The 26,645-nt window shown below is 38.6% G+C and overlaps 1 protein-coding gene across 1 annotated transcript; it reads left to right on the forward strand.

The window, feature by feature from the left end:
- Positions 1 to 752: 752 nt before the first annotated feature.
- On the forward strand, positions 753 to 25,848 carry vangl1 (VANGL planar cell polarity protein 1). Its single transcript, XM_028436041.1, has 9 exons — positions 753 to 887; positions 8,721 to 8,958; positions 10,287 to 10,458; positions 17,536 to 17,964; positions 18,902 to 19,077; positions 20,042 to 20,175; positions 21,482 to 21,635; positions 23,265 to 23,499; positions 24,064 to 25,848. Exons 2-9 carry the CDS (start codon positions 8,897 to 8,899, stop codon positions 24,322 to 24,324), a joined length of 1,623 nt encoding a protein of 540 aa, XP_028291842.1. The 5' UTR covers positions 753 to 887; positions 8,721 to 8,896; the 3' UTR covers positions 24,325 to 25,848.
- Positions 25,849 to 26,645: the final 797 nt, after the last annotated feature.

Raw genomic sequence — 26,645 nt, forward strand, 5'->3', positions numbered from 1 at the left:
TTTATGTATTGTTATTTTTTTTTATTTTTTTTTAAACAAGTGGTATGTTTATTAAACTGTCAAATCACATTTAAAAAAAAGGTTAAACTTTTGCTTCTACAACAGATTCTGATTCTGTTCAGTTTAAAAAATAATAATAATAATTCTTAAAGTGACCACATACATCTATAAAAGTGCCAAGTATGTTTTATGAAAATAAAGTACAATCGACTTCCATTGAGGAGTGAAGTAGTTTAACAATGATCTAGATCACTGACATCTAGACTACTGACTGGGTGTTTATGTACTATGCATATGTTAGCGCGGTGAATAATACGATAATCGCGAGGTGAAATGTTGCGATTTATCGCCGAATCAATTTTTTTTTCTTAAGGACTGATATTGGCCTGTTTATATTGTTCAGAAACATTTTTTTTAATAAAAAAAAACAGCAGCGGTCCACCACATTTTTCAATTATGATGTTGTATTTGTATTTTAAATTGTCTTATACTAACTACAAATCCTCAATTGCAATTTAAACGTATATACCATTGTCCGCCCAAAGGTTTTCAGTTTTATTTCTTATATGTTCAGTTTATTTCCACCTTTAAATTTGGCACCAAGTATGAAAAAAAGAAAGGGAAAAAAATCCATAAATTTGACTTTTAAAACCTTAGATAGAGGAAATTCTAATGACTTTCTCTCTGGCAGCAGTAATGGGGGGTAAAAGGCGACCTCTGGTGGATTTATTATAACACACTGTATTGAAGGCTCCACATCAGTCCTTCTCCTCTTCCTTTCAGGTCCTGCTCACCACAATGACCAGGCTCTAGTGAGGGATGTGCCTCTCAGCAGCAGCTCGTCGGACACAAACGGGAAAATGAAACACGTTTGAAGGAAAGAAAAGGTAGGAAAATGCAACAAAATGACATTTATATGTGTGTGTTTCTCCGGGTAACACGAGGCTTTGCAGTAAAACCGCTTCTCACTAATGACTTTAACCGCCTTTGCTGGTGATCATATATATATGTATATATATGTATAGATATGTGTATATATATGTATCCTCATGACTCAGATTCATCCTAGATCTTAATCATCTACCTTTGCTGGACTCGATTCTTCAACCTCTTGTGCGTAATTATGAGCCGTGCGGTCCGTGCGTAATTAATCATATTCATAGAAATCATTTCCCGTGTGTGTGTGTGTGTGTGTGTGTGTGTGTGTGTGTGTTTCCGATCAGCACCCTAATACGATCAGATTAAAAGGCATCCATGTCTGTGAGATGAGATTATACATGTCCCCGTTCCTTTATATTGAGGGGCGTCTGAGAGCGTGCGCGCAGGGCGGTGCGCGCCGCCATCATCCATCCACATCTGTCTGGGAGAGCGCACAGGGGTGCACACAGCTGGATGAGGTGTAACAGTGACTGGATGCTTGTGGCCCTGTGGGTGATGTTTCCAAGTCATGATGCTGCACACAAGCTGTCAGCACTTATACACACACACACACACACACACACACCCTTATTTATAATGGATCAGTGCTGATGGAGGACACAGGAAGTCAATGTGTGGTTTCCATATTTAATCCAATGCAAGTCATGTAAAGTTGTAGCCTGCAGGGTTGGGGTCAATTACATTTTTCAGTTACAATTACGCTCTCAATTACCCATGTTCAATTACAATTAAATTACAGTGACCAGCATTTGTTCCAATTAAAATTAAATTATTTTTATTTATTTTTTAATCATCAGAAAGTCCATTATAATTATGTTCTTGTAACGACGAGGTGACGTTACTTATGGACTGTTACACTTATGAACTGTTGTAATTTAAAAAAAGAGTCAATTATAATAAGAAGTGGGATTCTGCCTGCACTTTAAGGAGGAACCATGACCAGAGGAAAGACAGGGGAGCTGGATGTGTGTAGCTCAATGTAAATATGTAGTTTAATAATTTAGGAGATGTAAATAAGATTAATGATATTAATACAGGGTTAGTGTTTGTGATAATGTCTGTTAGGAAGTGTTTGTGTAAATATTTATGTTGTACTTTTAATATGCACATTATATGTCACCACATGCTTGGTACAGGCTAATTAGTGGTACACCTGTATATAAGGACATTCATTCTGTTCAGTAGGGAGTGGAATGGAGATTGAAGTACACGGCGCTAGTGGTGCAAACTAAAAAAAATAAACAGATAAAACTGATGCATCAAAACCCGGAGCCTGGTTTCCTTATTGACTGCCTCCACTGCTACGGTTGATCCTTGACAGTTCTCAATTACTAAAGTTAAATTACAATTAAATCCCAATTACCGAGCCTGAAATAAATAACCTAACCTCGCCTTCCTCTTGTGTTAGCTTTATGTTAGCATCTCTAATGATATCAGCTGTGAAATACACTAAAAACAAATCTATCATCTCATTTATTGGTTACTTTCCTAATCAATGAAAATGTAGGTTTTAATTTAATTTAATACTTTAGTAGAATTTTCATGGCAATTACAAAGTCAATTTATGTAAACTGAATTACAATTTAATTACTGGATTAACTGGTTTTTAAATTATTTTATTTATCCTTTTATGATGCTGCTCCTATGATGTATACGCACCCATGTTTTATTGTGCTTTTATGATTGTATTCATTTCCCCACAGCTCTTTACAGCACTTTGTGATTTTATCTGCGAAAAGCGCTTTATAAATAAATTACTTACTTACGTACGAAAGCAACAGTTTTTTTCAGTTCCATTTATAATTGTAATTAATTATCAATTGTGCGATTACAATTATAATTGACCCCGACCCTGGTAGCTTGTTTGTGTGTGTTTTGTTGCTTTATTTCACCAGTACAGCGATACATGTACATTTAATGAGCACGAGGAGATGCTTGGATACCAGAGAACATGCATTATCCAGTAGAGTTAACAGACATGAAAGCTCTTCTCTGACACTCAGGTATCTCTTTGCTCTCAGCCCTATCTTTTGTCTTCGACCCTGCATTATTATTTTTTTCTTCTTTCCACCTGAGTAGACTAGAAGGGGAACGTTTGCATTCCAGAGCGCTGTGTCAGGATTTACCTTTCTCCTCTTACCCCGTGGGTGTGTAGACGGACTGGGAATGAGCAGCAGGATGGCAGAGATTTGATCCACTCACGGGTCACAGGTGGACTTTCTGAACCTATTGTTGCTCACAATTCAATTCCAAAGTTCATTAAGCAAGACGTGCACAGGAAATAAGTTTGAGATTATATCAAATCTTCAGGTTCCTGTCTTTGGATCAAATGAGGGGGTTCCAGTCCATCAGTAACATAATATGGTCATGAGCAGCTGTTCCTGCAGGTTATCTGGAGTTTAAGGCAGGGTTACACTGGCACACAGTGTGTCAATTTCAAAGAGGTTTTGTTCACTTTATTGGCATTTTTTTTTTGTTGCCACTCAGTCCAGTGTTTGTACTGTACATGTGCCTGCATGTGTGTTTATTTTTAATTTTAAAGAATGCAATGTACAGTATGTGTGGTCTTGGCTGGTTCCTCAGGTTTCTTCCTAACAATCCAAACACGTGTTAAAGCGGAGTTATCGTGTGAATCACATTGATTGAAGGAATAAATGCTATGTGTCCCTATCTTTGGTCATGACTTTAACTGGAACAGGCTACAGAAAATAAAGACAAAAACGCGTGTGTACCCTACGTTAGATCCAGTTTTCTGGCGATTGTGGTACAAGAAACTTTAAAATTCAACTGTGCATATCTTGTTTTTCACTCATAGGTTTATTGTTTATTGTTAAAATATTTTCTATTTTGTGTCTTTTTGAAGCATATTTTGTATAATAAATGCAATTGGCTGACTGGCTGCTCAAAGTGTTTAAAGTATAGCAGTTTTGGGTGCTCTTGGAAAAACAGGGGGGAAATTAGTCCAAAAAAAAAATAAGGGAACCAAGAGCTCCATATTGAAAAAATGCAAACGAGGAAGTATATACTAAAAAGCCTTTATTTGAATCACCAAATCATTCATTTTAATGAACTATTTGACCATTACAATAAAGGTTTCTTCGTATCTTCTTCCTCATTTGTATTGTTTTCAGTTTTGGAGTGCCTGGTTTCCCCATTTTTTGACATATTTTGTATAATATTTATTATTATTTTGTGTAGTCCTTTCTGCATATAGGATTGTTTTATCTTTTCACTGCTTTAACACGAGAATTTCCTCATTGTGGGATTAATAAAGTATAATCTAATCTAAAACAATAGCAATGACAGCAACAAATAAATAACAATACAAATGTATGAATGACAATAAGGCTAGATTACATGAGGTTATATGTTGAACATATTCAAAATGGTAATGACAATACCACAGTAGCAGCTATGGTTACATGCAAAATACATTTGTATCTATCTCTATGGTGCACAAAGTAAGATAGACATCCACACACTGAAGATCAAGTGCAAAATAGTAAAGTGTTCTTCTGCATGCCATGAACTCATATATTTATATGTCGACTGACACTACTTAACAACAGAAGTACATAAACAGTCAAACATGTCACTTTTATTATTGATTCTCTTTATATTTCCACATTCTTTCACTGACAGAACCAACATTTCAGTGGTGCTAGCATTTGATTGGCTGAGATACGATCCTTCATTGTGGCTTGGAAATGGCAGATTGCTTTAAAAAATATCAAACGATGATGAATAACCAGAAAATGCACAGAGTGATTGTAGCATCTGGAGGTGGATGGCTGGATGCCACCAGGGCAGGGTCTATATGAGTTTAATGGATGTGAGGGAGGGCACAGATACCATGGAAACCAGACATCTGCATGTGTTGTAGACGAGCTGAGACTGATCTGAACCATTAAAAGGTGCCAACGCAGCATTAGTGTGTCACAGTACACTTTCTGTGTTTGTAACATTTAGGCTGTTTTTTAGATGACAAAAAAAATAAGAATAAATCATGGATTCTTAATGTTTGGCCTTTAGTGTGTCAGAAGCGTGTATAACTACAGTAACCCCTACTGTGAAGCAGCTTTAATCCACTAAACAAACACATTAATGATTGTTTGTTTTACATTAGTGTCACTTTCTGCCCCTGTGACTCTGTTCTCTGTGCAGCCAACCAGAACAGTGTGCACCAATCCAACTGCACTTCATTGGGGAGTGTTTCTTCCCCACAGGCTGCCTCTCAGAGGATTACTGAAATGTCTTTCGATGGACTGACTCAGACGAGGCTTGCCGCTGCACAGTTCCCATCCACGTTGTCATTCCTGCATGCTTTATTCATAGTTATCGTAAGATGTAATTGATAGTTTTTCTTACCCCCTAGCAGTGATTTTCTGCATGGCCTGGTTCACTATGCCTCTTCCTGCTCGTCTCGTGGATGAGTGGCTTCGATGAGATCTTGGCCCAAATACCATTGCCACACACTTACAGATCAGCACTCAGGGGGTTAACAGCTTTTATTCAAATGGCATGGCATATTCATTTAACCGCACAGAGGCAGGGGTGTGAAGAGAGGCCATTGTCTGCTATTGGTGAACCTCTCACTGTGCCATCCCCACATGGAGCCCCTTCATACACAGACACACACACGTAAGTGTATGACACAAATTGACTCTCAGTAGGGTTGATTGATTATTACTGCTGGATAAGGCCTCCTGCCTGCGGTTGTTGCCGCGGCAACAATGGATGCAGCAGAGATGGGGCTGAGGATGACAAGTAGCATCTAACTTTTCTGTGGTGTGTTTGAATGTGGATGTGACACATTCATGTGGATTTCTGAAAGTATGTAGGCCTCATTATTTATTGACGTTCAGAAAATATGCAGCATGGCCTTGTATGACGGGTGGGCAACTGGCGACCCGGGAGTCACATGCAGCCGTCATTGTAGAAGAAGAAGAAAAAAGAAGAAGAAGAAGAAAAAAATGGGGGAAAAATATACAAAATGATTTAAAAAATCTGACAAAACCCTTTTTTCTTTTATGTATTAATGCTCAAATTTGTTATTTCTCTAAATGTCGACAGGAATGTTTATAACGTTGCCCCTTGAGTCAGACAGTCACATTTTTGCGGCCCTGCTGTCATATTAGTTGCCCACCTCTATTGTGTGACGTCATCTTCACTCACTTGTGGCCTCATTAGCCTGCACAGATCCAAACACTTTTCAGCCACTTGGGTTTGTTTTTATGCACCCTTGGAGACTTTTTACATTTCCTCATAATTGCCACACCTAATAATCCCACATGTCATATAAATAATCCAACAATGTAGGATACACAGGATCATCTTCTCAAAACTGTCTGATTTCTCCATTATTGACAATCAAAATAATCATCCTAACGCAACTACCGTGTACCAGTGTCCTCCTCTTAGCACATCATCTCTACCGAATTCAGAATCCATAAGGATTTGCCGAAGGACAAATGTTACTATTTATATTAGATTGTTGGCTATAATATGGCATGCAGTCTGCAAACAATAGCAAGAAAAATCTAATTAAGAACAAAGAGGAGGTGCTGTGTGTGGTAATTGACGATCACTTGTCAGGACAACAGCTGGCAGGCGGACAGCTGGGACCGGTCTGATGAACAAACGGTCATTAATGTTGAAGCACAAAGACGTCTTCATGCAAACATTAGCCGACATGCATGAAGAGACTGTGTGTTAGTCAGAAATGACCAACATGAACACAACAGTCTTCTGCACACACATGCAACTTGCCAATGTGCATGTGTTTAATGTGAATTTAAAAGGAGTTGTAGTCATGTGCGTTCCGCTGCTAGTTTATATAAGTGTTAAATATGCTTATATAATATAATAATAGTTTCTTCAGTACCCACTTGGGAAATGTTGATGTATGTTGTCACATTTTTTTTCACTCAGCTCACATGATATTGGCAAGTTTGCTATTTGATACAATAGTATTTCCTACAAAATATTTAAAGAACCAACTGTTTTAATGTGTTAAAGGCTAAAACTCTTTTCTTATCATCCGCAGAACTGGACGTAAGTGCGGTTGTGTCGTTATATATTTTTCCTGTCTTATCTTTACTCTCTGTGAGAGAAATTGCACAGCTTTGACAGTGACAAGGAACATTTTGTGCCATTATTGCAATACTCAAAGCACAACATATTAAGGCTGAACAATATTGCATCTATATTAAGGTTTTCACTACCACAATGCCGAGAACCGCCTTCTTGGGCTGCTGGCCAATCAGAGATGCTTACAGGACACACGCGTCTATGCACTACAGCGAGTCTCTTTTTATTTTGTTTTGCTACAGCGAGTCTCTGAGTGCACTAACAACTACACTAGGGCCCTATAAAATCCATGCTGAAGTAATCACGGTAATCAAACAATGAAAACGGAATCGACCGTTGAAAGCGGAAATGGATAGAATCGGGTTTAAACGTCGTCACCGTGAGGGAAAGGATGTTTTTTTTATACGGAAATGTCCTCCCCACTCTCATCTTGACCGGTGGCTGCTTCAAACACCACCTAAACACCGTCTAACCTGGCCAAAAACTACACAAATTAAAAAAAAATGATGTGGAAAACAGAATTTGGGAAAAAAAATAAATAATACGCATATGCATTTAAATGTATAAAATATTTTTTTTTAAATCGTAAATCGAATCGGAATCGCAATATCTGTCAAGAAAATTGCAATGAGGTTTCTTGTCAAAATCGTGCAGCCCTACATCATATAGATTTAGACTTTATTTTACTGTCATTTCATAAATATGAAAGCAGTGCGTTTGGGAATGAAATGTTGTTGCATTGGCTAAAGCTTAATTGTTGTACAGTATAAATATATAAATATTGGTACAAACATGATATCAGATGTAATATAAAAGATGTAATAGTAGTGATCATGACATATTTATATGAATATCATGAAAAACGTCCTGGATATGTGAATTAACAATAACATGAAGTAATGACATTTACATTGACTTGAAAAGTGATTATAAAATTATTCACAACAGGCCTTTAAAGCTTCCTGAATAGTTTATTTAACAATTTTTTTTTTTTTTTGCAAGTTGCACCCTAAATTCTCCCAAAACAACATTAAATCACACTTTTTAGTACAACACCAATGCTTGATACCTGATTTTTTTTTTTTTTTTTTTTACTTTAGAGAAATAATTATTTGAACGCCTTTGGCTTCTCAAAATCAAGTTGTTTAGGAAGGGATTAGAAAATACATTTAGGATTGCAAGTTAAAGTCACAGAATATAAATGTTTATTTCTTTAACTCCTGCTGATTCTGGGTTAAAGAAAATAAAGAGTTTCAGTGCGTGTGGTTTTCTAGGCTGCAGCCATGGAGGCCGAGCATCTTATAAAAATTTAATAGCACTGTTATAAACTCAGTTCACTCTTTCCAGCATTTCTTCCATGGCCTTTAAAATAAATTCCGCATGATGTCATTTACAGGAAAAACTCACGTTTGCGTCTACTGAACTCCAGCTTCACCAATATAATCACATGAAAGATGTGAAATGAGAACTCTGATGTTTCTTGATCCTTTTAAAGTCATATTTTAAGTTAGCATTTCATCATAGATGCCATCCTGTAACTGAAGTGTGCAGAGCAGTAAAACTGTAGATATATTAAGTCTAAACCATGAATTTTCACACTGTCATTATTGAATCATTCCTGAAGTGCACAAAGATCTGATTTATTGTTGGATTCTTCTGTTTATTGTTGGATTCTTCTGTTTTTCCTTCAGGTCTGTGTGGTTGCCATAACCAACGCGGTGGGGTTGTGTGTCAGTCAGAGTGGATTCCTGAGGCCTGTCTCCATAGCAACCCATTTCCCTTCCTAAAAGCTGCTGCCAACTTACCCTCTCTGCGCTAAGGCCAGTCTCCCCTCATCCTCCTGCCCAACCACCATCAGTGTGCAGGGATGGACACTGAATCAACCCACTCTGGTTACTCCAGTCGCTCCGGGAGATCAAACCGACACGGGTATGTTTCATGTCTGCTCCTTCAGCTGTGTCTGCCTAACAGCCGCACTCATGACATGACCGTGTTTTAACATGATCAACATGCCAGCTCTCACAGTGTGGTTTTAACGGATTCAAGCCATTTTGCTTGCTGGTTTTATCTTGAGTTTGAAATTGAAATGTGTTGTGGCCACCAGATGACATATATATTATATATGATGTCAAATGGAGAACAAGCGAGGAATTGAGATGGAATGAGCTCATGGATTAGGGTCGTCACAGCTGAGTGGCTGTAACCTATTTCAGTGATTGAGTCCTCTCCATCTCTCCCTGACATCCATGCTTACATCCAGGAATCTGCTTTTCCTTTAGTGTTTTTGAAATTTTTCGATTTTTGTATTATTTATTTATTTGTGATTTAGCTGTAAAGCATGCATGGATCGACCATGTGACCCAAAAAGATTAAATGAGGAAATAAGACATAAAGAAACAGTTTGCAGTTGTCCACGGTACGGATAAGTATGTGGATATGAGTAAGAAAACACATGATTGTGTTTAGATAACTTGATAACAGCTTCAATGCTTCCGTGTTGTTGTTAGTTGCAGCAATATAGTAACTTATTTAGTGTGCAAATACACAATACGGAGCATAAATCATCTTGTAGCTGTCAGATTCTCTACAATGATTCTATGAGCTAAGGTTCGGATGTCAGAATGTTAGCTTGTAACCTGAATGCTTGTGGAGAAAAAATATTGGAGAAACTAGACATGGAAAATGTGCCAACACACACACACACACACACACACACACACACACCAGCATCGTGAAAAGGAGTTGACGCGAGGACGTGGAAGACAACGATTAGGAAACAAAGGTCTTTGGAAGGCACCCCCATCATGATGTTGGTTATCACAAAACCAGCAAATGGTGAAGAGTGGGTGGGGTGTCATACCCCCACCCCTGGACTCTAGTCTGAACTGTAGGTGGAAAGCACTAGAAGAAGAAGAAGGGAGTCAGAGAGAGTACAAGGTTTTTGGCATCCAGAGCAGTGTCTGTTACATCTATCAGGGTTATTGATTATGTTAATAAATCTAGTCATGTATTGAGGTGATGAAAGAAAGAAATTGACTAATGTCCAGATCATTGGAAATACCAGCATTAAAAAGTTATTTGCTGACCCAGTTCCCATGGTGCACAACACCAACTCTACCCTTGTGCAACTGAGAAACTCCACGTCAGCATTGAGGCTGTTGAAGAAAGAAAACCTAATACAGATCATTGATCTGAATAAGAGGATACATGTGCAACACGGTAGTTGTTTACTCTTTGGGCTTCTTTGTTCTCTGCAGAGATCGCAGCCGTGAGAGACACAAAGCCAGCAGCAGTAAAGACAGCAGTCGCTCTGAGAGATCCGTCATCATCAATCCACCCGACACACCATCCCAAGAATCACCAGTTCATAATGGGGAGCCGCTGCCTGGAGAACCCACACCTTCAGTGGATCAAGGGGATGATGCTCAGGTATTTAATTTACATTTCTATCACTGGATTAAGTTGGTGTCACTTTCTACAATAATGAAAACATTTTGAATGCGGTTGTTCGTCATTGTTTAAAGAGGCCGACTAATATCCAATAATCCGCAAATGAACTTTGGATTGTGAACTTATAAAGCCGTGCTGCCACAGCTGGCCGTCCGCTGCTTGACACAGAAAGAGTGGTGATAGAGGATCAAATAGGTCACAGGATTACAGACTTCTTGATGGCCTCGATGGAATTGTAGAGATAGCGCTGTTACGCTCTCTGTGTGTGTGTGTGTGTGTGTGTGTGTGTGTGTGTGTGTGTGTGTGGCTGATGGCTTTGAAAGCTGATTGTGCTTATAAGAACATGTAGACGCAGAGGAGCCAACTGCTGCGATGATGTAGCCGAGAGGCAGAACGGACATTTAACAAAAACCAGTGCTTCGATTAGAGCTGTCGACTATTGCAGCTGCTATTGTATAAAATATTTGTTTCTAAGGGTGTTGAAAAAAAAATCGATTCAGTGATATATCGTGATATTACGTCGCGCAATTCTCAGATCGATTCTAAATGCATCCACATCGATTATTAATTATTTATTTATTTATTACCTTTATTTAACCAGGAAAGTCTTTTCCACTGCAGGAGACATTGTAACTGCACAAAGAAGTGCACTGAAACCTGGGCATGTTGACCAGTTTGTGTTTTTTCAATAAAATCTAAAAAGAAAGTACTAACTTTCTGCATTTATTTGTTGTTCTTGGCATATTCTTCAGTTAAGTTGCACTAAAGTTATGTTGCACTAAAGTCAAAGTTGGTTTTAAAGCCACAGGCAGATTGTATGTTATTTTTTTATTTTAAGTTGTTGGCACATGGTATGTTAAAGCCAATATTTTGAGTGTAAAATATGCCAATAAAATATATTTCATACAGAATGTACACATTTACAGATTAGTTGTTTCTTAAGTCATATATAAAAAAAAATATCTCAATAATCGCCTTATACTTTAATATCAGGATGTATCGTATCGTATTGTGACCTATGTATCGGGATACGAATCGTATTGCCAGATGCCAGGCAATGCACAACCCTAATTGTTTCAGTGGGTATTGTTTTATATTGTGTACAAGATTAAAACCACATTTGTGTCCTCATCTAAGAGCAGAGTTTCAGTTTTCATACATTGGGATCTTTGTATTATGTGAGGCCAATGTTTGACTATGTCTGTAGCAAAACTTTCATCACCATTATTAGCATCGTCACCATTAGCAGCAGCAGTGATAATGATTTCAAACCAAGGCTAAGCTAACCCACTCCTATTTTAAATGTGGGTAGGGTATATTCCAGCATGTCAGACATAACACAGATTTAGGCAAATGACAGTAGCTACAGGAAAAGGGCCTTTTTAGAACAAAACACACAGACCTGAATAAAGACTTCAGCCCTGGGGCTGCCTTTACAATGTCTGTGACCTACTTGGAAGGAAAGCACTTTCATCATTGTATATTTATTTTGAATCTGTGTGCTAGGCAAGCAAAAAGTACAAAAAATACAATTTTTCTTGCCTTGTTTTGGTTTTTCACAATGTATTTTACTAGATAAATCTATAGCGTTGGCCTCATTGATCAATGAATCAAAGATCATTTGCTTGAAGAAAAAAAAAGATGTAAAAAAATGTGAAATCGCCACTTGAAAGTAAGTTTACATCCCCACCCTAAACTCTGCGTTTGTTGATATTTTTGCACTTTGCATTGTGGGATGTGGAGTCCTGTAAACAGATGAGTAGAAGTCTTGATCATGATTCCTTGTGTTTCTGTGCCAGACAAGAAGGACAGTATTCATCGTATATATATATATATATATCAGAATGATACCATGATACCAGTGTTGTTATACAGGACACAGAATATATCCTGGCCCTGAATGTTTCAAAACATTCCAAAGAAAGAGCTGAACACATGCACAGTGTTCAGGAAAAAGATCATATAGAAATTGATTGAATAAAGGAATCAGAACGGCGTGCTGACAATATGTCTGCAATCTAATAGATGAGGTAATCAATAAAAAAGAAAAGGCTGCAGTGTCTGAGTGGGATGCATGGAATTGACTTAGTCCAACGATTGAAATGAAAATGGACTCAAATGTGCGCACTGTAGTCGTAGTCTGTACTCATGTGATTTTTAAAGTGCCTGAACCTAGCTTTACTCTTTTCAGTGCTAAAACAGTAATACAGTGTAGTCCTGTCACATACAATACAATTTAAGATTCATTCAATATAGAAATTTAATGATCAGTTCAAGCATTCCCAGGGAAAACGTGAAAAGCTGACATATTTGGTCATTGTGGGGTTTTGGTGTCACTTTATCTGCATTTCTGTTAAATGCTTTTACATGATCAGAGAACCTTGTGTTCTGTGCACATTTAAAAACATACCAAGCACAATTTCAACGGCGTCCTCCATATTTCTTATGAAACACTAGAATGAAAAAATGATGTACTACGTTTCCAAACCATCCTATTGAACTATCACCTGTGGCCCTGAGGTGAAGCCAGTGGCTTTAAGGACCTGAGGAACGGGTATACAGGCCCCTTATTTGGCTGGAAGTACGCATTCCACACTGACAGTTGACCGCCACTTTTTAGCCTGTGTCTATTGTGGGCAGAGTAAAAGGATCTGCTGTTGTAATCCATCGTCCTGCAGACAAATGTGTCCAAAAGGCAAAAATATCATTCTATGCTCATAAAGGGATGTTAAGTTGAACAAATGGCATAAATTCTCTAACTAGTCGCTAAGATTAACGCATTCTCACAGATTAGCAATTCCACCCCGCCAAACATAACTTTAAAGCTGTTATTATTAATCCAGTTTGAGTGCGCGCTCTGTATATATGTGTGTGTGAGAGTCATAGATGCTGCCAAGCCTGAAACTGAGACTGATCGTGCTACTTTGTCACACATTGTGTGACTTTCTGCCAGGAGGCAACGGCTTCAGTTTCCTCCAAATGTGAACTGTAGCAACAGCAAACAGTAAGGTGTCCTTGGTTCCTGTGAGTCAATAGAATTTTTTTTTGCATATTTGCCTGAAAAGACACATGTACATGTTCACACACGGATACTTACTCATAGCTTTCACACGACCAGCTTGCAGGTTTTAAATTAGTGCCATATTACATGTATGGTAACAGTTTATTATAGTTATTTCCCTCAACAACCCAGTTCTGGAAAGGTCATTTTAATCTCAATTGTACATGGGTCGAGCTGAGCCATTGTGTGATTGTGTTTGACTGTTCACTGGGAGCTGTTGGGCACCATGTTCCGTCATAATCCAAGTTCACCCTCGGTCAGAGGAAAGCTGCCAAGCAGGAAGGCTGCATGCCCTAAGTCACATTAGTTTAGTAAAAAAAAGTGGTGATTGTTTTTTGTGATTCCATATTTTTTTCCTCGGAACTCAGTGATTCCATAATGATTTCCCTCTGCTTGATCTAAGAAAGCAATTGTTATTGACTACCACAATTTTTTTAACTTGATTTCTTTTAGTGTTTTTTAAATCCAGAACGTTGCCATTTGAAATGACTTTAGTTTTGTGGCATTTCTGTTATCTACTTATTTTCATTCTCCAAGACTGGTGATTCCGTATTTTTTTGCCAGGGGTTGTACTGTACTGTATATGCTTTAAGAGCATCCAAATAAGATGGAATTGTTTTGTTTTCACCCATTGTCCAGTAAAAAACCATTTGCTTCCTTGGAGCTTCTAAATTGACAGTTGCAGCGAATGTGCAGGTGTTTCCCTTGTTGTGCCTTTAATAAGCATTGATAGGCTGCAGGCTTTGCAGCAATGGTTAGAATAAGTCGGTGTAAGATGGACAGATAGGTGAATTACACACATCATGGCTCCTCATGCCTGTTATTACATTTATGCCAGCAGTCCCCTATCATGCTGAAAACTATAATATGTGTCCAAGAAACGGGCCATGGGTGGGCGAAATCTTTCAAAATGATACAGAACAAAACTGAAGCACAATAATGATAATTTAAACCCACTTCATCTGTGAGCCTTTGAGAATAGGATAAGAAGGTCCAATATCAGGTGTGGGTGCATTTATTTATAACTTCAATCTTGCTACTTCCTGCTCTGACTTTAAAGCAGCGCAGTAATGATGTTAGTAATTCATAGATCTGAGTGTCAGGCTATAGTGGCTGTTAGTGGGGGGTTGGTCGAATGGAGCAAAAGAAAAGCTGTGAGTAGAATAGAGATGAGGTGCATCGTTAAATGGAGCTGATTTTATACCTGCCGTACATCGCTGACCTCTCGTTTTTTACGCATTAGAATCAGACGCAGATCCCAAAAAAAAAAAGGAAACGCTGCTGCACACCACAACCTTCACTCTCTCCCGCTGCCATCCCCCTCCTCAGCTATTCTCCTCATATCTTTTGGTGCTCATTCATCTTCCGGCTCCCGTTGGCGACCCCTCCTCCAACATGGCTGTTAAATGAAAAGAAAAAGGGAAAAAATGATATAATAATTGCATCTATTCAACTGAAAATATGTTAATGGGATGTGAAATGTGATCCGCATGTAACTACAATAGGCCCCATAGCAGTGTGGTGAGAAGTATTAGGAATATCTTCTTTCTGCTGATTCCAGCCTGTCTCACATGTAATTGATCTACGTTCTGTTTGATGACGCACACGTGTGTGAAGCCATGATGGCTTATCTGTCAGATTGTTGTTTTCATCCTGTGCAGCTGCCCGTCCTGTGATTGGCTGATGTTGTCACTTTTGATGTGACAATGAATCGCTAATTATGTGAATTAATGACAGGCACGTGAAACATTCGCACATTTTTTTTGTCGAGAAGAGTTGTCGTATCAGTAATTTATTCGTCTCGTGGTTTTTTAAAAAGACTAATGCTCAAACCTCACTGTAGAGGTTGGAAGGTTCTACTAATTCTGTAATTCTCAATTATAAGCAATCATTTTGAATGTTTTTGAGGGTATGTATGTATATTTCATAATGCTCCATTCTGCCTCACTGTGTGACATCACTGACTTCATTTCAAACTGTGTTAGATCCTTGTTACTGCTATAGTCCTCGAGTTCTTCATCGTGTCTCTGTCCAGAACTGGCTAAACTCTGGATTTTCCATCAGTACCAGTGGAGACCAGAACTGATCTGCTATTCTTTGACTTCATTAACGTGATAATAGGCCTGAGCAATTTATCAAGATTTAAGATACATTAAGATTTCTATTTTGGCGGTATAGAAAATTCCAGTATCGCTTTTAGCCCAGGTTCCCAAAGTGTGGTACGGGTACCCCTAGGGGTACGCAAATTGATGAATAAAAAATAGAAATTGGAAACTAGAATATAAATCGACCAAATGTCGGGAGCCTCTATGCATTACTACAAATTACACATTAGCCGACAACCCATGGTTACAAATTTTTTTTATTTTTTTTTTTATTATTGTATATTGTTCCTCAACAGGATATGTAAATGTCAGAGACAAATGTCACTGTAGGGCTACATTGTATGTGACATTACATCAGTGGTTCCCAACCTTTTTGGGTCGTGACACCATTTTAATATCACAATTTTTTGGTGTCTCGAGAGACTTTTTTTTTATCTTTCTAGAATTAGCTTTTGATAGTTAGTTAGTTTGTTAGTTTGTTGTTGCCAGGATTAGTGCACGAAGTAAAACAAAATATACACCATTTTATTTAAACTAGATTTATATTTCAGAAAGTGAAAGAATACAGTTGTTTTAGATTGTTTTGTGTGTGTGTGTGTGTGTGTGTGCGTGCGTGCGTGTGTGTGTGTGTGTGGTGTTATAATTTAAACAAGAGTAATAATTAAAACATTTTAAAAATACATTTTAATCAGAATTTTTTTTTTTTTATTATTGTTATGATTAGACTTTTCAGGGGACCCCATTTGAAATCCAGGCAACCGCACATGGGGTCATGACCCCAAGGTTGAAAAACACTGCATTACATTATGTTTTTAGGTGTGCAGGAGTAGGGGGTACATGGCTTCAGGTTCAATGTCTGAAGGGGTACGAGACTGTGAAACGTTTGGGAAACACTGGCCTATAGCAATATATATTTTACTTGTATACCTTATTTTTTATTTAAAAACTAATTTAAGGTGTTGCTGCTTTTGTTACTTCTCAGAACAGCATGAGAAGCACAGTTAGATGGATTTCTGAGTGCATCATAACGCAGACCTACCACTAAACATGCCACACTACAGAACTCACTCACACATGCTGTCCCTTATTGGAGTGAAAGCCAAAAATAGAACATATTGTGCAGCTGTTTGTTAATAAATGTGCCTGTGTGGCATTTTGCATCTGTAAATTTAACCCAGAATTGTTTTTCATGTGTTAAAAATGTCCAAATTAATATTGTATATCCCCATTTTTAGAAAAAATATTGAGATATGAGTTTTGCCAAGCCCTACGTGATAATAAAGAAGCACTTGAAACTTTTCCTAATTAATTCATGTTATAATTTTACTTAAAACATTTAAGGTTAGCCCACCGATTGTGACACTTGCAAAAAGTCCATGTTAATTTTAGATTTTTTAAATATGTTTTGCAAGAATTTAGTTGAACAGATTTGTGATTTTTGCATGTTGTGCTTTAAAAGAGTTGCAGACTCTTTGATTCTGTCTGTTAAGTGTATTCAAAATAAAACTAAAATGAAAGAGAGAATGATCTTTATATGATCCACCATGTCATGGTCTTTAGAATTGATTTTTATGGTCTGGACTTAGTCTCAAGTCTCAAATGTCTTGGTCTCGTGCATTCTTGTGTCAAGCAAGTCTTGATCTCTGATATTGTGGTCATTGATTGTTTTAGCTATGGACGAAACTGTATTTTCACTTTGGTAAAACGAGACCCATTTACCTCTGATTTCCTCACTTTTAGCCAGTGACGCTAAGGAACAAGCCACAAAGAGTTCTAAAGTTTATTTCTAGGACTATTTGATAGAATAATAGTTTATTGCTTCTTCTGTGAAAAATAGAACAGTTTTTGTTTGTGCAGGCTTCAAATTGTTTTTGATGATTTCTTTTTAAGGACGATAACTGGGGGGAAACCACCACCGCTGTGACGGGCACCTCTGAGCTCAGCATCTCCCAGGAGGAGGTGGTGGGCCTGGGGAAGGAGGTCCAGGATAGGACACAAGGCTTCCGCCGCTACCTCCCGCTGGCTGTGGGCTCAGTCGTGGGGTTGCTGATGCTGCTCACACCTCTGGCCTTTGTGCTTCTTCCCGCCGTCTTGTGGCCTGACCGGCTGGAGGCCTGCGGCGCCGCCTGCGAAGGTCTTTTTCTTTCCATCTCCTTCAAACTCCTCATCCTCCTGGTCGCGGTCTGGGCCTTGTTTCTGCGGCCGAGTCGAGCTCGCCTGCCCAGGGTGTGTGTGTACCGTGCCTTCCTCATCACACTCACTCTACTGCTCACCATGTCTTACTGGCTCTTCTTTGGGGTTCGGATCCTTGATCCACAGGTGGGTTGGAGACTAAGATTTATACTGTAGCTATTCTTAATTCTTATTCTTCTTAGTTTTTTACATGAGGCTGACATTACGCTGTCATTATCTGTCATTAGCATGAATAAGGTGTCATGAAGGCTGTCATTAATGTTGCTTGCTAAATTATGACACCTTTGGAGCTATGTTGGCCTTTCTTGGGTTAGACGGAGGAATCTAGTGGTGGGTTAGGATTAGGGTTAAATTTGGGGTTAGGGTAACGAAGGATTAAGGCAGGCGTGTCAAACTTATTTTTGCTGAGGTGCCAAATACAGGGCAGTTTGAGCTCAAGTGGGCAGCAGATTAGTTTGATATAAAGTGTCACTTTAACACTCATCTGGCCGAGTTTTCACCTCCACGTATAACTAACATATACAGTTTGAAGGCACCAACAATATCCAAGCAATAAGATATCAGTCCCTGCAACATCAACACTTCAAATATTGTTGATTTTGTGACCAATTTTTGTAATTTATTCGAGTTTTGTGGGAAAAGGCTTGGAATTCAGAAAAAATTAGCTATTTCTACAATTTGCAATAAAATTAAACTGCAGTCGTGTGATGTAGACACAAAAGCCCCTCCAAATATTGTGTCATTTTATTTAATTTCTGTATTTGGCGGGACAAAGAAAACTACAACTTCAATATTTGGTAATTTATGCAATGATTCATGTTTTCTCTGTCATTTTTACTTTTTTCTGTGGGCCGAATTCAATGACCTAATGGGCTTGAGTTTGACACATGTGGGTTAGGGTAACGGACGACACTTAACGACAGCCTTCATGACAGCTTATTCATGCTAATGAAATGTGTCATGTCATAATAATGAGAAAAACCTAAATAAAACTTCAAGTAAAGTGTTACCCAATCCTTTTTATTCGTGATATTTCACTGAAGCTCTGGTGTGCTCTGAGCAGGACGAGGACTATCACGGTATTGTCCAGTTTGCTGTGTCCCTCGTGGATTCCCAGCTGTTCATCCACTACCTGGCTGTGGTGCTGCTGGAGCTCCGTCACATTAAGCCCTGCTACAGCGTGTGTGTCATCCGCTCCACGGATGGAGAGACACGTCACTACAACATAGGACAGCTCAGGTGAGCGAGCTGGAAAATCCCTAAGTGGTTAATATGCAGCCTTGCCTTAGAAGGAAAGGGAAGAGCTTTTGAAATGTGATAGCAAGGCCATATCGGTTCCTGAATAATGTTTGATAAAGGGGGAAACATGCTGTGTGTGATACTACTGGTAATATTAAAAACACACCATTTCTCCTGTGGTGTACAACATTTAACGTGTTGACTGAATTATATATATTGACTTTTTATTGTTTTTATATGATGTTTTTACGGTGTTTTTATTGTTTTTATAGTAATGTTTTTACAGTGCTTTATGTGTGTTGAATGTATTTTATTTATTTTCCATGCAATGTACAGCACTTTATTTGTCCCCATGGGTTTATTCAAGGTGCTTTATAAAGTTGGATTATTGGTTCATATACCAAACACCATAGGTACAAGAAACCGCACCTTTAAAAAAACAAGAAAGAAAAACTTCCTTCTTCTTTATGATACAGGTAAATGCATTTTGCACTTATGCCCAATTTTGGAATGACACCTAAAAACTCAAACTTCAAATTATAAAATTGCTATTTTCTAAGTCTATATAGTTAGAAAATAGAGTTGGCGGGGGGACAATTGGTTATTTTTCCAAATGCAATTAGTTTTTTGTCTGTTTCCTTTCCACAAATTGTATATCGTATTGTTATCGCGAGCCCATTACCAGGCATCGTAACGTGAGCACAATGTAATGTCTCACCCCTACTATATATCATTGACAGAAGGTGTATGATGCTACTTAAATGTACCCCTAATGAAACAAGTTGCAGAGTAAAGTTTAAAAGATGTAAAATCATTGATAAATCTGTATGATTGTACTTGATTTGTCTTTAAGGGAAATGAATGTCACTATTTAAGGAATTATGCTGTTAGTGCAGGTCAATTACCAATTTTTCTCAGTTAAATTGTATTTTTAAAATTTCCCTCTCTCTTTTTTCTCTGACAGCATTCAAAAAGCAGCTCTGACCATTCTGGAGTATTACTACAGGGATTTCCCTCTACATAACCCAGCCCTGCTCTCTGCCTCTAAGCACCGTGCTGCCAAACATCTGGCTGGGTTAAAGGTCTACAACGTGGATGGTCAGTCACTTCCCTTTTCCTAATATATTTATCCCATATAATCTTTCTATTGGTTTGCATTTGTGTAAGCCATGTGTGTGATTCGCTTTCTTTTGGTGATGTTGTTTTTTTCTCCACCCTGAGCAGCTTTTAGAAACAAACTAAGAACATACCTATTTGACAGTAAGTACAGCTAAAAAAAACCTTCCCATCAGCCACTGCACTTTATCACGGGAAGCTGCCGGTTTCACAGCTGAGTTGCTCTCATCTTCACTGCACTGAACCCCCACGCCCCCCCCCATGTATGACATAATGTACGAAGCACCTGAGGCGAACACTCTCAGACACACGTGTGTCCTCCAACCACTGAACAGCACATATATTGGTAAAATATTGCCTCCATGCACCCAAAGGCACAGATCCTGTAATAGCACTCGTCGTCGCTGCGGCTAAAAGGGTTATCTGCTCACCACCCATTAATCCTCCTGCAATGCATTGTGGATTTTCCAATCCCTGAGGCAGAGATGCAGCGTGGTATATGTGTCCTCTGAGCATGTTTCGCCCCCACTATACTTTCTTCTTCTCTCTCAATCGGCAAGTGAAAGACCTCAAGGGATTCGGAGTTTCAACCTTAAATAATTCATCAGCTCAAACGCTGGTTTCTCACGCACTCCCAGTTCGGCTTCCTTTTCCTCCCCCTTTTACCACACCTATCATTTATAGTAGCATGAATATGTAGGCCAAGTGGTAAAATTGGCTCCTGTTTGTCTCTTTTGCTCTTTTTTAAATAAAAAACAGCCTTTTGATGCATTTTGTATAAGTGGATTACACGTTCACTTATTATGCTATACAGTGCAGTGACACCCCCTAAAGCTGAGGGAGGACCCCATAATGTATGATGTATTAGTTTTATGAGATGCTCGCACAAGCTTGTAAATTCACAGATCAGATGGTCTTTGATGTGTAAATAACTGCATGTGTAGCCCCCCCCCCTCCAAGTAAAAACGTCTCTGCGTCAGAATGTGGAGAAACGTGAATTCTTCAAGTGGAAATTACCTCGTATCTCAGTGTTTCCATTATAATTCTCAGTGACTGAGACTAGCCAAGCGGGTCAGATAAGTAGCAGATTAACATGTCATAAATTTCACCATATCTCTCCAAAGTTCAGCAGAGGATAAGATGGGTTTAATACAATGGTCTTCTACACCTCAGGCGTCCGATCATTCAGATTCAGATACAGGCCATTCATCACTGCTGGGTCAGGTCCTGCTTCCCCCCACGTCACAGTGACATAACCAATTTGCCTCTTTCTGTCCTCGTGGTGCAGCGACGGCGGGGAGCACGGCAGGGGCTCAGCCCGGTAATGGAAACCCATCACGGGCTATGGTTACTGCTTCCGCCAAGCGCAAGGACAGTGCACACAATGAGCTGTACTACGAAGAGGCCGACTACGAGAGGAGGGTCCGCAAACGAAGAGCCAGGTGAGCCATGGGACTAAAACCTCAGGATGACAAAGGTCCAGTGCTTTACGCACGTGATTATTATCCTTCCTTCTGTCATAATCAGTGCGTTTACATGCACACAGCTATCTAATTAAGGGTTAACTTGACTCTGCCTTCAAAGGCGGAGTCAAGTTGTGTTCGAAATGGCATGCTAACGTACTACTCATACTAAGTCTGACGTGAAAATGAGTATGTATTGCATTCACATTCGATATCAGGATATTTTCTAAGTATGCACGGTGGCAACACTAGTCATACTCATCTGTCCCATGATGCATTGCGAGCAGAATGTAAAATCGTGCTGGACCGGCTTCAAGCCTAAATTCAAACATCCTCTTTTCAAAACAAAAGTATTTTTCCTCATCTTCCATTAGTTTTTAACCATTGTGTATAGAGGGCTCTTGTTTTGAAGGTAACCGGAAGTTTTGTCAGTAGCACAATAGCGGGTCTCTGAAGTGTCATCCTTAAAAGGTGTTTCCACGAGTTTTATGTATTAAATGAGCACATGTTGATATTCTACTTGGTCACTTTCTTGCTTAAAATGCTTTCAGAACTTTCAAAGGTGGACGAATCAACGGAGACACTTAGCTTCAGTGTGCTTCAGGTTTTGATCATTATAGGTTCGAAATACATCTTGGGAAACTTTGACGTATACTTCAGTGGAAATGGTCATCATCCTAATCATTCTAACCATACTAAGAGTATATAGCAGGCATAATAGACTCATTGAGTGTGCCATTTCAAACACAGCCAATGTGTATAGTCTTAGTTCCGGTTGACCCAGAGAGATAACAGCAGATGAAAATCTTTTTCCGTGTTTTACTCCCGTTCATGTATTTTAAGATGTTCAGATCCTTTAGTTGTCGCAGCATGAAATTGGTTTATTTGGGTGAAAAAGCGGTGAATGCACTGAACGCTCACTGATTCCTATCAAGATGCTGTCTACATGCACTATAAGATAGCTTTATCCGAGTGTGATAATCCAACTCCAGCTGAGCTAAACTGTAAGGATGCATTTTAAAAAACAATTTTCTCAAGCTGTATGTAAACACTGATAAAACGATGTAGTATCTATCTATTGGATTGTGTAGTATGCTTTCTTTTATTGCAAATCTGTCCCAACCTGGGTTTCGTAGGCTGTTTTGTGTTTATTGCACTCAGTGTAGGTTTCTGTTTGGTTTTCTTTCTGTGTGTTTGAGTTAAGTCCTCCATTGTTACCCCTTGTCGTGTCTTTGTATAAGTGCAGAGTGCATAGGTGTGTGTGCTGTGCTGTCACAGGTGTTTCTCATCCCCTGATTACCTTCCCTGCACTATTATAGAAGTGTTTTTCCACAATGTGTTTGCTGGTGAATTGTCTTTGTCTCCTGTTTTTTGTGTGATTTACATGTGCTCTCAGTTTATAAAGGTCTGTTTTTTTAGGTGTTTCCTCATGGCATTTGTATTTTAATTATTTTATTCATGGTCTCTGGTTTATCATTTAATTTTACATTAATATTGACTTTTCCAGAGATGCAATCATCAACTGCAGTTTTTCACATTGTGCTTTTTTGCAAAAGTACATTTAAATAATCTATAACATGCATAAAAACGTGTTTGTGTGTGTGTCAGACTGGTGGTTGCTGTGGAGGAGGCCTTCACACATGTCCGACGCATGAAGAAGGAGGACGAACGCGCAACACCCTCAGATATCATGGATGTGCGCGAGGCGGCCCTGGCTGTGTTTCCCTCCATGGCTCGGGCTCTGCAGAAATACCTCCGTACCACCAGGAGGCAGCACTGCCACAGTATGGAGAGCATCCAGAAGCATCTCGCCTTCTGCCTCATCAATAACATGAGCCCTAAGGTCAGTTTTGTTGTTGTTGTTTGGGCTCACAGAAGAGAGAGTTATTATGATTTAACCTCTTTGGGGCATTTTATAATCTTTGGTATCTGAGAAATACAAATTAATCATCGTCACGACGAGGAATTTCATTTCATTCAGGGAACATGTAACAAAATAAATGCCTAAATATGTGCTTCTTTTTTTGCTTTAGAAATCAGACTCCATAGTGACACCACGGTGGTTAGTGTAACTGCAGCCATTGACAGCGGGAACGCGGATCAACTGTTTGTTTATTGCCGAAGCTGATACTGTGGATAGATGATGGATACCCGACCAAGCCCTGACGGCACAGGACGGGTCGGGTTTGGGTGGATATTTAGAACTGGTGGTCAGGTTCGGTCACATAATGTCATTTGCGCGCAGTCTGAAGTGAGCGCAGTAGCAGCCACAGCTGACGTAGTCCAGTGAGAGCAGTGCAAATCATGGCTTGATTGTGATTAAATCCTTGTTTCTTCATATATTATGAATATGTGATGCCCAGCAGATTATTTATTAATGTTCTGCCTGTTTGTGTACACTGCCCAGGCATTCCTAGAGACCTATCTGAGCCCTGGTCCTACTTTGCAGTACGGACCTGAGCGATGGATGGCTGACCAGTGGACTTTGGTCAGCGAGGCTTCTGTTACCAGTGGACTTAAGGACGGATCTGAGTTCCTGCTGAGGTGTCTTGACTTCAACTTAGCCGTCACCGTTAAAAGCATCCCTTACATCCGAGTGACTGAGGAGTTCATCGACCCCAAGTCCCACAAGTTTTTATTGCTGCTCCAATCTGAGACGTCTGTTTAACAGCGACGCATTAGGCCGGTGAACTGATACAGATTTTTCTGAAGATGACTTTTTGTACGTTTTTTTTTGTACTTATGTCTATGTAGGATTAAGACACAACACAGTCCTTGGATTTCTCTGTCCTGATGCTTGCGGAGCATAGTACTGTTACTTCTCTATGCACTACAGGGGGACACTCACAATCTCTATTCTTCTTTATCTGCATGTGCCAGTGCGTGCCTGCACAGGGAAGCTCAGCATTTACCAGTATACGTAACTTTAGGATTTAATTTTTTATTGTAGTGCACTGTGACTTTTTATTTATGAGATTAATCTGTTTGATCAATCTTTTGTACAGTATTTATATGTGAATATACTTTATCCCAACATACATTTAATACCAAAACTGTGCATTGCTTGAATTGTTATAATTATTTTAATGTAGTCAGCATTTGTTACCTTGATTTATCTGTGCTGTATTTGTTTACATACCGTTCCTAATCTGTAAATAGGTGCAGACTTGCTTTTATAGGAGTCATGTAAATCCAAAAGTCTCCAAACCACACTACACTTGATGATGCATGATGAACCAATCAAACCCCTCATAACGTCATGTCCACGCAGCTATAGAAACAATACTGACATGATGTAGAAATGCAGTATGCAGAGGTCATTGCAACACACATTTGTAACTTTTGTAGCCAGGTACAGTAGCAAACCCAATCAACACAGTCTCGTTTCACTGCATTTATAAAGAATAGTAAATATACTGCAAATGTAGATAGAATGCATTTTACTACCTAATCAGAACATCTAGTCATTTGTTTACAAAATTGGTATTTTTTTCTCACAAATTCTACTTTTGAGGTTGATCGCACTCAAAATTGGTTTCTCCTACGTCAGCCTATGTGAATTGAAAATATATGTAATGAAATAGCACAAATATAAGCACAATTGTTCTCTTTATGCCTTTGGATTGTCAACTTAAAACCTAACCGAAGAAGTAAATGTTTCGCTATTTATATTTAAGGTTAAAGAGCGCCCACATCACAGATTCCAAAGGCCTCAAGGCACATTTATTTAAACCTTAATAGCTAAGATCTATTCAAGATACAGTCTACTGAAAGCAGCACAACTAAGAAAGGAAGAGAAGTGGCTATTTGTAATTATTTAGTCAAGGTTTTTGGAATTATTTTAGATAACATTAGTCAGTGTTCAGGCATCGTTTGACAGTAAAGTCCACAGATTATGCAAAAACATAAGTGACTGTTCATGATGTTTGTGTTTGTGCAGTGTCAAGTCAACATTGTTGTGTGTGGCTGATATGGATTTCTTAATGGGGATCGAGGTCTTTTATTGGATGTTTTCACATCAAATTATTATTTTTTATTTTTAATTAGGAAATAATTGTAGTTAACTCCCTTGAATTTAACTTTTGGCAGCGCTTGTTAGCATGTGGTATGTCTTAGTAGTTTTAAAAAAAACATCAGACATAAAAAAACATCAGGTTTTCGCTCAAAATCATCAAAAAATGTTTAAATAAATATGAGGTAAATTGTATTAAGTTGTTTTTTTTTTTTTTTTTTAAATAGACAGCTATTTTCCCCAAGCATTAAATGCTAAAATGCATCAATTATCACACTAATGTCAGTATTTCTGCTGTCAGTATTTTTTTACATCAAATTTCACACTACTGCCACCTACCGACCATTCCTGAAACACTGCCCAAAGCCTCAGATGAACTGCTGGAGCACTGTTTATCATGGTTATCTATGACTCTTAATGAATGAGGTTTGTTGTGGTGTAATTTCAAGAGTGTCAAAGTGCTCACACACAGTGTTGTTAGGTTTCAGTCTCTTTAGAAGTATTTACAAGTGGTAAACACATTTTCATGTCACATGTGCCTCTTTTGTACAGATGGAGGATGGGAAGGGTTCGGCATACATGTGCTGTTTTTAAGTGTGTGTGTGAAAAACAAGATGAAAAGGAGAAAAAAGAGGACATTGTTACAGAAAACAAAAAAAAATGATTCATATGTGTAAAAGGTGAAAATGTATTGCAGCAAAAAGGTGTGATTTTTGGATTATGTCTTCTTTTATACAAGAAAATGTGTCAAAGTCACATTTGTTGGGAAAAAAAATCATAATAATAAACATTTGTATCGACTTTTCTTAGGCTACTTGAAATGTATTTTTGTGCAACCTTGATTTATCATTTAATGAATTATTTATCTCCTTAAGTTAAAGCTTGATTAGACTATAAATCAGAGGTCCTCAAACTTTTCAGCCCGCGACCCCCAAAATATAGTATACCATAGTTTATAGTCATCTTAAATATGTAAA

The sequence above is a fragment of the Gouania willdenowi genome, chromosome 21, assembly GCF_900634775.1.
Source record: "Gouania willdenowi chromosome 21, fGouWil2.1, whole genome shotgun sequence".
Classification (NCBI taxonomy): domain Eukaryota; kingdom Metazoa; phylum Chordata; class Actinopteri; order Blenniiformes; family Gobiesocidae; genus Gouania; species Gouania willdenowi.

Excerpts from the sequence above, each read along its gene's own strand:
- vangl1 (XM_028436041.1), top strand. The coding sequence starts at position 8,897 with ATGGACACTGAATCAACCCACTCTGGTTACTCCAGTCGCTCCGGGAGA. Across the intron at positions 20,176-21,481 it reads AAAGGTCTACAACGTGGATG|CGACGGCGGGGAGCACGGCA; the intron begins GTCAGTCACTTC and ends CTCGTGGTGCAG. Across the intron at positions 21,636-23,264 it reads GTCCGCAAACGAAGAGCCAG|ACTGGTGGTTGCTGTGGAGG; the intron begins GTGAGCCATGGG and ends TGTGTGTGTCAG.